Genomic DNA, 14,386 nt, shown 5'->3' with positions numbered 1-14,386 from the left:
GAAACTCGACACTCGACACCCGACACCGTCGATGATCGTTGGCTCTCGGTCGTTTCGAAATTCGTATCGACGATAAAACACGTGGTTCGCGATAACCTTTCCTCGTTGGCGCTCGCCACGCGTATATCTCTCTCTTTTTGTGCAAATGATATTTTATTTGCGCGATATATATAAATAACAGCAGGATGATTCGCTCCATGAAAGATTCGGAGGACGAGGCAGAGCAGAAAACAGGTTTGTATTCGTTTTTTCTTCGCGAGAGACGCCACGTCTTGAGCGGTTGATTTTAACGGTCGAATCGGCATCATTTCACGCCAGTCATCGTCATCCAGGATATAAACGTAATGCGAATCAATCTTCTCTTTATTCTTCTTTATTCTTTTTTTTTCTCTCGACGATTTTCTTGCATCTTTGTGCAGATTGCATAGGATCGTTTTATCATTTGCTCGTTAAAGTATCTTAATTCGAGAAACGTTTTCGAAGATATAATGACTTGTTTTTTCTCTCCTTTGACCTCTAACTCATATAATGGATTATTTATTTGATTAATTTTTACGTTAACGATCATATCGGGATGTAAATGTGATGCAAGTCGAGCTCTTTATTCTTTTTTTTTTTTTTCTTAACGATTTTCTTAAATCTTCATGCAGATTTTCCGGGATCGCCATCATTGCTAGCTAAAATATCTCGTCGATTCGAAAAATATTTTTGAACATTTTTTTTTAATGACTTGTTTTTCTCCTCTTTAATCTCTAACTCATAATATATTATTGATTTGATTAGTATTCGTGTTGTGTGCTATCAGTTTGCATAAGCATGTAGCCTCTACACTTAATCTTTTGATTAATTAGTGTGTCTTTTATTTAAACATAATAATATATTAATATATAGAATAATATAGAATATATTAATATATAGAAAATATATAAATATATTTCATATAAAGATAAAGAACTACAAACTTTATTACTTTCCTTATTTAAATATATATATGAAGTGTTGCTAAAATTCAAAATATTATCTCAACTCTTACTTTTAGAAGCTCTTGTTTTTATACTGTTTTGATTTAGTATCGACTTAATTTTTTTCATTATTTTATATACGTTATTGTTACAGGTCGTATGCGATCACAAAAGTTTAACATCAGTTCTATAGTGAACTCTCCATTGCGTCGTAGTAGTAGAATAAAACAGAGTAAAAATTCACCACCCTCTTCTGAAAGTGATACTAGTAGCATTAGCAGTTATCAACCAACCAGAAACAGAAGTCGAAGAGCAACTATGGATAATACTGACTCAGAAAAATTAAAACCTGGACGTCCTAGGAAATTTTCCATTTCTCCTGATGACAATGAATCAATAGACATTGATATTATAGGAACACCTAAGAAGAGAACTACAAGGAGCAGCTTGGCTGCTGTAACTGATACACCTACCAAAATTAATACTAGAGCGGCAAGGTATGGTTAATATAATTATATTTCATAGAATACATGATGTATGTTTCAAACTATTTTTTGTAATATGTTTTATTTGAAATTTTTATCAGTAAGCGTCTTATGCGTGCTGGTTCGGAGACTAAGTCACCATTACTGGCAGTTAGAAGTACACGTAGAACAAGAGCTAGTTCTGTCGATCCAGAATCTTTATCCGATCAAAATAGAAGTCAGCCTGGCACACCAGTTAAAACACATAAACAAGTATTGTCAAATTCTCCAATTAAAAAAGAAGATGAAAAGAAGAATCGTATCCCTTATGTACGATTGGATGCTACAATAGTTGAGACTGACGAACTTACAAATTCAGGTAATTTCTTAAAATTGTTACATCTATCAACAGATAAATCTATATATGTTTAAAACTACATGTGTACATATTACTCATATAGTTTAATATCCAATATGTGTGTTTGCATTTATGTAATTTATGTAATATTTATGTGGATAAGAAGAAATAAGAATTGACATTTAAAAAATTTTTCAAACTATAACAAATCTATTTTATTAAAATATGTGCAGGAAACTCAGATTCTTCGCCGGATAAAACATTACATTCTCAACAAAGCCCAAGAACAACAAAACATCAAAATATACATAAAGATGAAGAAGATAATAATGGTAAGCATTCATAGAATTTTTAATATATAAAATATCCAATATATGGAAATCCAATATACAATCGATTTCTTGAAAAAGAGAAACAAAAATGTTTTTGTCTTACTAAATTTATGTTTATATATTTTTTTGCAGACAAAATAACTTTAGTTGTCTCACCTACCTCACCTAGGAATGTTTCATCTACTCATTCAGAATCAGATGAAATACTTGAATTATCAGAGAAAGAGGATGATACACATGATAAACATATAGATAAGATAACAATGGACAATGAAACCATTCCTGGTAAGTAAAGCTGAAAGTTTTTTCTCCTATATCTTCAAATATTATAATTATATTATGCTCTTTAACAAATATGTCATGTCTATCACATCTAAAATTATTTATATTAAATATTATTATTTATCGCAACTATTTAAATTTTTATCAATTCATATAAGATGGGGTACAAATTAAAATTTATATATTTTTTTATATTTACAATAGATGGAGAATGCAAAGATAAAGAAGATCTACTGTCTAATAAAGATACAACTGATGAGATCTTAACCGAGGACAATTTTTCAAATCTTAGAGATAAAAAAGAACACAAACTGGAGATAATTAAAAAAAGTCCATCAGAAATGGAAAAATTATTAGACAATGTATGTAAACAATCGGCCACAAAGGAATTAATTATTAAGATTGGAAAGTTATCAAATACTTCTATTGAAGAGCAAAAAGGAAATCCAAGTAACAAGGAAAATCAAACTCTAAATATTATTAATGATGTGTCGATAGAAAACAACACACAGCCTCTTACCAATGTGGCATCACCAAGTACGAAATGTCCGAGTCCAATGTGTGCGAATAAATCATCAAGTGAGCAGGAAACTAAATTTACGAAAAATGAATCAAGCTTAAATAAACGACGTCACTCGAGAGAATCAATAGAAACTGCTATGAAACATGACATTCTATCCAAAAAAGTTATTGACAGCATTGAGGAAAAGATTGATATTTCTACGGACTCTTCGATTCCAGATTCAACGCACAAAAGAAAATATTTAAGTAGCCCTTCAGTAAATGATACAACCAAAAGACAGAGCTTAGTGTGTGAAGCGGACAGTAAATCAACTACAAAAGATACAAATGAATCAGTTTTGTCACAACATGAAGATGTAGAAATAGTTGATGAAGTTATTGTTAAAGATAAAACACCTGCTAAACAGATAAGTAAATCTACTGAGATGGAAGAAGTTACCAACGATAAAGTCGATAAAATGGAGTATTTTGATCACTCAGGAGATTCACCAACAGGAGTCGTGTCATCAGTTAATAAGGATTTTAACGATCACTCCAGTATGGCGAAGAAACAGTTAGTTACAACTCAGGATAATATTAATGTTATTACAGATTTTATAGAACAGAGAAATGTCTCTAAGAGAACAGAATCAGTTCCAGAATCTTCCAATACTGCCTTGGAGACACTTAATTCCGCATCTAATGAATCAAATGAAGATAATTCAGTAATTCAAAATACTCAACCTTTTAATGCAACAGAAACTTTTGAATATGTCACAAGTATATCATCTAAAAGAGCAGAAAGAATACGTAAGTTGATGGAAAACTCTAGAAAACAAAACTTAAAACAGAAAAGTACAGATAATATATATGATGACCATATAGAGAAAAAAAAAGAGAATTTGCAACAGGAAAATCAGAAAAATACGAATACCGATCCTGATGATATTGTTAGTATTAATTTGTTACGTGATACTTCTAGTGATAACTCGAACAAAAAAATAATTGAGAAAAAAATCGATGTTGAAACTATCTCGATGAATTCTAATTCTCAGTTATCGAAAAAATCGGAAAATGAAAGCGAAACTGAATGTGATCTTGTTTTGATGAACAAGAAGGCATGGTTGGCTGCTGAAAAGATGAAAGCGGCAAAAGAAGCAGAGTCTTCCGAATATGATTCCGATGATACCGTGTTATTAAAGAGCCAATTAGACGCGATAAGAACAAATTGTGATGCTAAACAAATGTCCACGATAAATGAAGAATTATTAGAGAATCAAATAGTTACAATGGTAAGAAGTGATAAAACATCGTTGATTGAAGAAGAAAAAATGGATTCTAGTAATAAAGCAGCTAATTCATCTATAAAAGAAAGGTATGTGCTTAAAAAATGTGAGGATTCTTTTAACAGTACGGAAGATGAAGACGATTTAGAAGCAGCTATAAATAAATCTTTAATTGAATATAAAGCAATTAAAAATTTAAATAAAAGTTGTGACCGATCTGTTTCCAAATTAAACAAATCAGGGCAAACTATTGCAAAAACAATGGAACAATCATTTAAAACACGTGATGAATCAGATGAACAAGTTGAAGATGATGCAAATGAATTAAACAGAAGCTCGCAAGTAAATAAGAAAAATACATCTTTATCAAAATCGATGGAAAGAAGAAAATCATTCAATAAATCTTTAACAAAAGATACGCCATTAAAGCAAGGAGATAAAGCTACGCAAAATATTTCTATAAATAAATCTCGATTAGATCATTCAAAGAAAGAATCAGATAACACAGATAAATATTCAGAAAAAAAATTGAACAAGAAGTATTCCCTAAGTAAATTACAAAATAAAGATGAAAGCGCAAGCGAACCTGAAGAGCAAAGTTCTCCAAAGCCAGTAAACATCAAGACATCAACATATTTGAACGATAATGAAAGCGATGATAGCGAAATAGTTATATCAGTTATGGATTTTGGATGTAAAAGTTATTCTACAACAGCGTGTATGGGATCAACTCCTGATAAGATGTCGGATAGCAGTGATGAAGATGAATCTAGAATTCCAAAACTTGTAATGACAAACAGTGATTCTGAAGCTAGTACATCGATACATTCTGATATCAAGAGAGAATATAATCTGGATGGAGCGAAACAAAAGTTTTCTGATGATAATGTACCAGGTGATGAATGCCGAGCTTCAGAGTCGGAAGTTTCAGATCCTGATGACGACGGTTCAGATCTCGCAGATTTCATAGTTGATGATAGTGAAATAGAAAAAGAAGAGGACAATGACGATGACGATAACGAAGAAAAAGAGGAGAGTAATAGTGAGGGAGAAAATGAGCAAATTATAGAAGAAGTTAGAGATGCAGAAGAGGAAGAAGACGAAGATGCAAAAGAGGAAGAAACCGAAAATGCAGAAGAGGAAGAAGCCGAAGATGCAGAAGAGGAAGAAGTAGACGATGAAAGCGAAAATGAGCAAAATGTAAAAGAAAAGAATAAAGTTGCAGAAAAGAAAAAAATAAAAGATAGCAAGAAATCCAATATGATGAAAAATAAAACTATTTTATTGGATACATCAAATTCAGACTCATCGTTTAAGAACAAATCTATGCAAAAAAATGAAGATAGTATTTTATTGGATACATCATCTAACTTGTCAGCTAAGAAGAAAGCTAAGAAGAAAGAAAAATTAGAAGTACAATGTTCTTCAAAAGATGTAACAGAACAAAATTTGATGGAACAATTAAATAAATCTCAAGAAGCAATTACAAAAAAATGTCCAAAATCGCGTCAAAATATATCGTTAAAATGTAGCACCCCAAAATTTGACACTTTTAAAAAATTCGAGTTTTATGAAACACCACTCGAAGAAAATTCAAAAATTAAGGATACCAAGTCAGATAGTACAAAAACAATACAAAATACTTCGCCTAAGAAAAAGGAATTAAATATTGAGGCCGATACATCGAAATTAGAAGAAAAAAAATTAGCAAAACTTGCGGTACAAAATTATTTGATAGAATCATTCGAGAAATTTATACACTCAAGAAATGCTTCTAAAACATCTGAAACACTCGAAAAAAATTCAGAAATTAAGGATACCACGTCAGATAGTACAAAAGCAAAACAGAATACTTCGCTTAAGGAAAAGGAATCGAAGAATAAGGATTCTAGAAAATTAAGTTTTATGGATTTGAATAAGTTTGTAGAAATAGCAATAAAACTCCCATATCCAATCAATAAAACTGAAACAACAGAGAAAACAGGGTCCTCGAAATCATCTTCCAAAGAGGCTGAATTACATAAAACAATGAATGTCACTCATACTGAATCGCCTACAATAAAATACCTCAGAAAAGAAAAATTACATGAAAGTGCACCAGAATTAGGAGTAAACAAGAGCAAACAAGAAATTGATTCAAATTCAGATCGATCAAAGAAAAAACTATTATCTGTTAAACAGACGAAAGATATTGCGCAAGCTGAAACAAAATTGGAAAGTGACGAGAAGGAGATATCTAATCTTGTAACTCCACTTAATGATGAGGTTGTACAGAAGGGTAAACGAAAGAAACAAAAAAAACGTAAGACACCAGTAGAAAACATTTCGGACAAAAATATCACTGATAAAGTCTTAATTCAAGATATGATGGAATTAGATGTTCCTAAAAAGAAGAAATGTATTGAGCTTGCGATTGGTACAATTGAAGAAGACGACACTTGCAAAGATACGTGTGAAATTAATGAAAAGGAGAAGAAACAGAAGAAGAGGCAATTGAAAATAATTGAACAGAACGAACATGTAAACGAAGCTAATGTACTTCAAAAGAATATTCGCAAAAACAAGACCAAGTTAGCGCAACACAAGAGCGAAAATGATGAAATTGTAGATGGTTCGGAGTTGAATGTCAAGAAGAAAACTAAATGGCCAAAGATAGCGGAAAATAAAGAAATAATCTCGGAAAAGTTATTAAAGAAAAAAGGAGAAGAGAAAACTTCGTCGTTACAAATTGGAACATCAAAATTAAAATCCGATAAAAATCAGGCATCTGATAAATCACAAAATATTGCATCGGACAAGATTAAATCCAAAAACACTGCTTTTGCTAAAGCACGGGAGGAAGCACTAGAAGCTATCTATGCTACAGAGATGCGTCTTAGAGCTAAGAAAGAATTAAAGAAGAAAAAGCGAGAGGATGACAAAAATATGATTCCGGAGCAAGTTTCGAAGATTCCTGATAAACAAAAAAAACAAGTTGTCGAGAAGAACGACTGTTTACCATCGACAAGTAGAGTGAAGCGACTTTCGGACGACGTGATCGAAGATCTTATGGACCAGCCAATGAAAGCGAAAAAGAGAAAGAAACTTTCGCATAATGAGGAACGGATTATGTCGTCGGAGCAGAGCTCGAAGGCGACGACTAGGAAGGATGTTGATTTCATTACGTTGAGCTCGGCTGGTAGCACCACGCAATTCGCTGTAGTAAACCTGCCGAAGGCTCAGAAACTATCTTTGAACAAGGGTTCCACGGCGGCGGCTTCCTTCAGACAACGAATGCTCGCTAGGAACAATCGGGAACCCGTTTCAGCGTATATGATGTATCTTGAAAAACAGAAGGCATCGTCGAATAGCCGATCTTCTCGTAATGCGTTTTAAGTATACATATTATTTGAGTTTTACTAATATTTCATTAATTCAAAGAAATTTTGTAATAAATTCATATAAAATTAAGTCATATTATTGATATAAATGAGTTTTAACATACTATTTTATCACACTTTTGACATATTTTGAAAAAGTAGTTTTGTCAAGAAGTAACATTAAGCACAATGCTTTCTTCATCTTTCAGTAGTTTGTATGTGTTAATATTATTTTGTGGTGTTCAATGTATAGTATATTTATATATACAGCCCTTGGCCAAAAGCATAAAACACTCATTCTTAATTGCAATACCAATTAAAGAAAATAGTTGTGAAATAAAAAAAATAGTTAATATTAATTTTCTTAAAATAAATTAAATTTTTTACAACTTTTTTTATTTCACAACTCTATTTTGTTTAATTGTTGTTGCAATTAAGAATGGGTGCTTTATACTTTTGGCCAAGGCTGATATATATACATATATATATTTATATATATGTATATGTGTGTGTGCGATAAACAGATCATATAAATTCATGTCTATATATAATGTATAATATAATATTATATATATATACAAACATATATGTAAAAAATGAATAATATGTATAAACATATTATAATGTAATAAGCATTTATATGTATATGTTTATCGCACATATGTATATATAGATTATAAACATTGAATATATTTCTTCATTTTTTTGTAAAAGATTCGTTTTCTATATATATATATAAAGTGTTATACAAATAAATATGTTCTGCAAATTATTTGACAATTTTTTTTTTTCAAACATCAAAATACACAATATAAAAGAGGTGAAGAATATAAAATATCTATCAACGATACTTATTTGTACAATTGTATCCAAACTGATATACAATCATGAACGGGATTCTCTGCGCTTGTGTATCCAATATTGACGAGATCGATTTCTTTCTTCTTCATAGGTCGCTGAACAGTCGAAATAAATCCAGAGTAAGAGTTTTTCTAAGCTCGTACGACAATGTTTGGTGATATTTCTGTCTTGATATTCAAGAAACAGGCGCCGTTTGCAGCATTATTCTGTCCACCAAATATCACGCATATAAGGCCGTTTATTGCACTATGCTGCCAAAGTTTTTGGCTCCATTTATTTACAGTGTGCAAGGTTTTCTCTATCTGCTCGTCTCCCAATTGTTCTTCTTTAATTCTTACGTGACATAACACGAAAGCGTGTTCCATCGCAATTTCTACTGTTCGACCTATGGTGTGCTTATCGTTATCTGCCATTACGAGGCGTACCTGTAATCATTATAAATCGACGTTAAACATATAAATAATTAAAAATTTATAGTTATTTTAGAGTTAATTTCACTTTATAATTATTTGTTATTTTTGTCTAGTTTGTTTTATATATGCTTGGTTTATAAATACATTAGTCCATAAATATTTAATATGGTTCATAAATACATTTGTCCATAAATAATATCCATAAATATTTAATATACTAACTTGATCATCCTTTGCGAAATTTTCATCGTCCATGATATTGAGAGAAGAATTCGTCAGATACTTGGAATACTCCGACATTATTTCATTGGTACCTACGATAGCGGCGGTGTTTTTATTTTTCGTTATATGATTAAATATCGATGTGGCGTATTTCTTCATTTCCGTTTTCAGCAATGCCCGTTGTGATTTCTCTTTATCCGTTTCTTCCATTCTCATATAGCGATCACCGAGCAACACCGCGTCCCCGTAATCGATGCTATTCGCTAATTTTAATTTGACCAATTTCATAGAAGCCTGCGAATCCTCTGCCGAACAATGACCAGCTTTACTATCTTGGATACTCTCTCCGAGAAACTCGCGCGCCAAGATCTGCAATTTCGTTTTTCTATACCTGTGTAACAAAAAAAAATATATATATATAATCAAATAAATGCATAAGAGACATATTCTATAACATTAATATTTGTGATATTTCACACAGAATACCTGTTTCCCGTAAGATTGAATATTACAGAAGTATCAATGATATAAGGATGCATCATTTTTAATGTATGCAAATCAGAATTTAAGCTTTGTCCTACAAGAATCGCGTCCGCAGGAAGTAACGTTCTCAACGTTTGCTGAACATCGTCTAACGTAACTGTGACATTGCGCAACAACTCTTCGGTAATACCACTGTACCGAGTTAGGTAATTCGTTATAGTGTTCTCCGGTTTCACCAGACTGTCGTAAATAATCTGTCAAAGATTAAAGCATGGATTTACATATATGCTTCTTTAATTAATATACAAATCTTTAATGGTACTTACTTTCATACTTTCGTCCACGATGCTGATTCTAGTGAGTTCTAGATTACCGCTTGTTGTCAGACACATTTCACAATCTAAACCGAACATTGGCGATGTTGCTGTAGCCTCTTTGTAAACATCTTTTGTCAATAAGTATGAACCATATCTAAAATCGAATTGTAATTATATTACAATCTAATTATACAATATAAATTTTGTTTATATGTATAATGAAATAACTTCACCTTTCTGCTAATATTCCTTTTAGAGGTACAGGATAATTTTCCTCTACCATCTGTGATAATGACAAAAGCAGCTTTGTTCTACAAAATTTGTCAGTAGATGGTAAATTTATAGTCTGCTCATTCTTCACATCGCTGTTTGGCAAATGCATTGGGAAAACGCTTCTCAACAATTTTATGACATTTCCATTTGTTTGCAAAGCAGTTTCCACAGAGCCGTATCCTGAAAAATGATGTAATTATCTCTTCCAATCATATCACAAAATAGATCAACTTTATAATATAAAATATTAATTATAATTATATTCTAAAAATATTTAATTGAAAGTTTTTACTTTGTATTTGTAAAATAAACTTAAAAGAGAAATTTCTTTTAGTAAAAGATATATCAGAAATATTTTATTTTTATATAAATATAAAATATATATGTAATTGTACATATACATACGTCTAATTAGTTTATCACTTTGAGTTCCTGTCAAAGGAACAGCTACGAGTTCCTCCATTATGGATGCTCCATAAGCGGTAGGTGTTATTACCTCTAATTGGTACTTCAAGTTATTTGTTATGTGTGGAAGCATACTCTCATAAGCCATGAAATGATACGAAGACAAGCCTTCAACCACAAAAACTACAGTGTGGCTTACCTTTAAGAAAATTTTTTTACTTTGTAGATTATCTCTAAAATAAAGCATTATTTTTGGAAATATAATACTATGGTTATTACTTTGTTATATTTTTCAAGTTGACACCATCTGGCTGGTAAGTAGGGAGAATGATGTCCAAGCAATGAATATAACAGAAGGTGCTGTACATCGCTAAGAAATATTGGTATTCTCGTCTTCATATTTCTAATGTCTAGAGTAGCATTCTCACCGACTGCTTTAAGAATAATCCTTGGAATTGCTTGAAGCTTCTTTTTACGTGCTCTAAGTTCTTGCTTCAGCTTTGCATATTCTTCACAATTGTTCAATCTGTAAAAAAAAAAAAAAAACAAATGAATTTATATCTCTCTAATTACATATAAATTATATATATGTTTTGCTCATAAATCAACTAAAATACCTGGGCTTTTTATTATTAACATATTGTGATCCTGATTCATGACAATCTTTCTTCTCTTCACAAGTTTCTGAAGATGTATCATCTAAATCTTTATAAGAGCGTTTGTGATTGGAATTTTCTCCCATTATATTATTATTGTTTGGATTAGATCTACCAGTGGTAATTAATGTCTGAAAATAATTTCAAAATGTTAATTACAAATTTTTATTTCAAATTATTTGATTAGATCTTATCTTATTTCATTAGATTTAATAAAATATAAACCTGTTTCAAAGCTTGTAATTTTGCTTCCTTGTCTTTGTCATTGAGTTTTGCAATTTCCAAAAATGCTGCTATCTTTGCTTTCTTTTTTTCCAATCTCTGTAATTGTTTTGTTGTAAATTTCTCCATAATTTAATACTTTGTTATTGAAACAATCTATAATCTACAGTAAACAACAAATTTATTTAATAATACATATTTGATATACTATATTGTCTTTTCAGAAATGACAGAAATACTTCACATATATAACTAACTATAATAACTTTTCAGTACTATGTGTAATAAATAATTTTTAGATTCCAAATAGTTCTCTTAATTGATATAATGATATCTCTGTATTCAAGTGAATTGATACATTAGAATTTCAAATAAACTTTTCAAATAAATTTGATATAATTGATGATTTTGTTAAAGAATCTCATCCAATGTTGATTTCTGAGAAAGACAATAAAATTTGTAAATCATGACGGAGAGTTTAAAAAAAGTACTATATGTATTATCAGAATTTATCAATAAAGTTACATAATTTGAATGGAACAATTTATAGATTCATATTTTGCAAAAAATTGAATATAAATTATATTACTGTATTTGTAATAATTCACTGTATTAATTACTAATAAAACAGACTATCGTGAAAAAATATTTCATATTATAAATTATTTAGTATTATATTGTAAAACACACTGTAATAATTAAAGAATCTCTTATATATCTATAATATATCGGTCGTTTCGGTAGATTTTAACATTACCTGTTTGAGAAAAATTCATTTTTTATTCCGATTTAATGAGTTAATAACGTTAACAATATTAAAATATAAACAGATTTCACAACACGTGTAAATGCATAGAAATAAAAAATGTGAGTAAATTTCATTTAGATTGATTCAGGTTAGGTTGCATTGTCGCCAAGTTACACTAATGTTTTCTACCAACCGAATGATAAAAATATACTAGATTGAAAATTCTGAAGCGTTTGATTAACCAATCGAAATAAAGGACCAAAAATTTCTTTATTCTGATTGGACAATCAAACGCTTCGAAATTTTTCTAGAGTCTCAAATATACCCAATGATTTCCCATCACTGTTACATGTATTCACAGGATAGAAGCAGACGACAGTAGCAGATATTTCAGATGATTTCAGATTCGTTTCACGTGTGTAGTTGCCAGATAGTTATATATTTTCTGAAAAAAAAAAAAAAAAAACAATAATATCATATCGTGTTAAAAAGGAAAAATAATTTTTTTTACCACGCTGTTGAAGAAATAATAATAATGTCCGCGAATACCTCGCATACGGAAAAAGAATTGGATTTGAGTAATGCTGGCCGTGGTGTGTGGCTTGTCAAAGTGCCGAAATATATAGCCAACAAGTGGGAAAAGGCACCTGGCAATATCGAAGTCGGCAAATTAAAGATTACGAAGTAAGTTAGTCTGTATTGAAAAAGTATGTGCTGTTAAAACAAATGTAATGATAAAATTGTGTAAGTATATGTGAAATTTTAATATCTAAATTTCTACGCTCTATTCACATCTTTTTATAATATTCTTACAATTTTTTATTTATTAAAGCATACGTGCACAAATGTCTTAATATGTTTCATATTTTTCAAAACATTTGTTTTTTTTAATAAAATGGAAGCATCTATATTTGTACAATCCACTATTTTAAAAGATAATTCTATATATATCTCTCGTTATTTTACTCTTCTCTCTATATATCTTCTTTAGAAATCCTGGACAGAAAGCTGAAGTATCTCTCAAACTGTCGGAAGCTGTTCTGGCTCTGAAAGAAACTGGAGAGGAAGAAATACCGAAACAACATAGGCTAGATGTTACGACAGTTACTAGACAAATGCTAGGAGTATTTTCTCACGTTACACGTAAGTTTGACGCTATTTTCAAGTTTGATATATTTCTAGCAAATCTATTAATTTTACAGCATCCACAAGCTCAGATGCGATTGTTCCAGAAACAGAGAAACTTTTTATGGAAGGAAGGATTGTACAAAAATTAGAATGCAGACCATATGGTATATTATTTTTGTAAACAAAGCATGTGTTAAGAAAGCGAGTAATTTATGTTTTCTTAAAAACATTTTGTTGAATTTTTTTTAGCCGATAATTGTTATATGAAACTGAAACTAGAGAGTATCAAGAGAGCTTCTGTGCCACAAAGACAAGTTCAACAATTAGATAGAGTTGTACAGAACTTCAAGCCTGTATCCGATCACAAACATAATGTAAGCATTATTCCTTGACACTTTATTAACAAAATTGAATTGATCTTTTATAGATAACATTTTACAGATTGAATATGCTGAAAAGAAGAAAGCAGAAGGAAAGAAAATGAGAGATGATAGAAATGCTGTGCAAGATATGCTCTTTGCAGCATTTGAAAAACATCAATATTACAATATAAGAGATCTTGTTAAGATTACAAGACAACCTATTGTAAATATATTAATATATATATATATATCTTATTTATATATATTATATATATATATATTTATTCATACAATATTTGAATACATAATTTACTGTAGAAATTATAATTTTATGTATATTTAAGATCTTTCATATATATTTTAGGTTTATTTAAAAGAAATCCTCAATGAAGTTTGTAACTATAATTTAAAAAATCCACATAGAAACATGTGGGAATTGAAGCCAGAATATCGACATTACAAGGAAGAGGAAAAACCTACAGAGAACACTTCAAAGAAAGGGAACGAATCGGAAGATGATTGATATTTTTCTTATTTATATATATTTATACACATATCTGATTAATAATGAAATTTATCGTATTTTTAAAAATATAATTGTTATAAAGTTTCCAGCAATGTAATATAATTTATAAATTACTCCTCAATTCTTAAAAGAAAATTATGTACATTTACATAGTAATTAGAAAAATTTCTCTCTTACCGAAAGTCACTTGAAGCCTATCAATTGCTTCAAGAGCCGAAAATCAAGC

At 30.2% G+C, this 14,386-nt stretch overlaps 3 protein-coding genes across 4 annotated transcripts; 2 read left to right on the top strand and 1 right to left on the bottom strand.

Annotated features, from left to right (window-relative positions):
• The first annotated feature begins 1 nt into the window (after window position 1).
• On the top strand, window positions 2-7,664 carry LOC145942212 (uncharacterized). Its single transcript, XM_083048706.1, has 6 exons — window positions 2-234; window positions 1,117-1,459; window positions 1,549-1,805; window positions 2,018-2,116; window positions 2,309-2,401; window positions 2,603-7,664. The coding sequence occupies exons 1-6, from the start codon at window positions 186-188 to the stop codon at window positions 7,558-7,560; spliced, it is 5,799 nt and encodes a 1,932-aa protein (XP_082904832.1). The 5' UTR covers window positions 2-185; the 3' UTR covers window positions 7,561-7,664.
• Window positions 7,665-8,317: 653 nt separating this feature from the next.
• Window positions 8,318-12,295, bottom strand: Rexo5 (RNA exonuclease 5). Of its 2 annotated transcripts, none has more exons than XM_083048692.1 (10): window positions 12,154-12,293; window positions 11,400-11,559; window positions 11,136-11,305; window positions 10,798-11,044; window positions 10,519-10,717; window positions 10,074-10,293; window positions 9,850-9,994; window positions 9,527-9,777; window positions 9,041-9,431; window positions 8,318-8,830 (listed from the first exon to the last, which is right to left on the bottom strand). In XM_083048692.1, exons 2-10 carry the CDS (start codon window positions 11,523-11,525, stop codon window positions 8,537-8,539), a joined length of 2,043 nt encoding a protein of 680 aa, XP_082904818.1. In that variant the 5' UTR covers window positions 11,526-11,559; window positions 12,154-12,293; the 3' UTR covers window positions 8,318-8,536. The 2 variants fall into 2 exon arrangements, with proteins under 2 accessions (XP_082904818.1, XP_082904821.1); XM_083048695.1 differs by having other exon boundaries at window positions 8,319-8,830; window positions 11,400-11,495; window positions 12,154-12,295.
• A 229-nt stretch (window positions 12,296-12,524) lies between these two features.
• Window positions 12,525-14,285, top strand: Tfiifbeta (transcription factor TFIIFbeta). Its single transcript, XM_083048705.1, has 6 exons — window positions 12,525-12,828; window positions 13,136-13,287; window positions 13,347-13,436; window positions 13,522-13,646; window positions 13,714-13,857; window positions 13,999-14,285. The coding sequence occupies exons 1-6, from the start codon at window positions 12,680-12,682 to the stop codon at window positions 14,155-14,157; spliced, it is 819 nt and encodes a 272-aa protein (XP_082904831.1). The 5' UTR covers window positions 12,525-12,679; the 3' UTR covers window positions 14,158-14,285.
• Window positions 14,286-14,386: the final 101 nt, after the last annotated feature.

The sequence above is a fragment of the Prenolepis imparis genome, unplaced genomic scaffold, assembly GCF_030444845.1.
Source record: "Prenolepis imparis isolate NDT839.2.m4 unplaced genomic scaffold, iyPreImpa1.0 SCAF_10, whole genome shotgun sequence".
Lineage (NCBI taxonomy): Eukaryota > Metazoa > Arthropoda > Insecta > Hymenoptera > Formicidae > Prenolepis > Prenolepis imparis.
This window is presented reverse-complemented; position numbering and strand designations above follow the sequence as displayed.

Excerpts from the sequence above, each read along its gene's own strand:
- LOC145942212 (XM_083048706.1), top strand. The coding sequence starts at position 186 with ATGATTCGCTCCATGAAAGATTCGGAGGACGAGGCAGAGCAGAAAACA. Across the intron at positions 235-1,116 it reads CGAGGCAGAGCAGAAAACAG|GTCGTATGCGATCACAAAAG; the intron begins GTTTGTATTCGT and ends TTATTGTTACAG. Across the intron at positions 2,402-2,602 it reads GGACAATGAAACCATTCCTG|ATGGAGAATGCAAAGATAAA; the intron begins GTAAGTAAAGCT and ends TATTTACAATAG.
- Rexo5 (XM_083048692.1), bottom strand. The coding sequence starts at position 11,525 with ATGGAGAAATTTACAACAAAACAATTACAGAGATTGGAAAAAAAGAAA. Across the intron at positions 11,045-11,135 it reads GTTAATAATAAAAAGCCCAG|ATTGAACAATTGTGAAGAAT; the intron begins GTATTTTAGTTG and ends TTTTTTTTACAG. Across the intron at positions 10,294-10,518 it reads AAGTGATAAACTAATTAGAC|GATACGGCTCTGTGGAAACT; the intron begins GTATGTATATGT and ends ATCATTTTTCAG.
- Tfiifbeta (XM_083048705.1), top strand. The coding sequence starts at position 12,680 with ATGTCCGCGAATACCTCGCATACGGAAAAAGAATTGGATTTGAGTAAT. Across the intron at positions 13,288-13,346 it reads AGTATTTTCTCACGTTACAC|CATCCACAAGCTCAGATGCG; the intron begins GTAAGTTTGACG and ends TTAATTTTACAG. Across the intron at positions 13,647-13,713 it reads TATCCGATCACAAACATAAT|ATTGAATATGCTGAAAAGAA; the intron begins GTAAGCATTATT and ends AACATTTTACAG.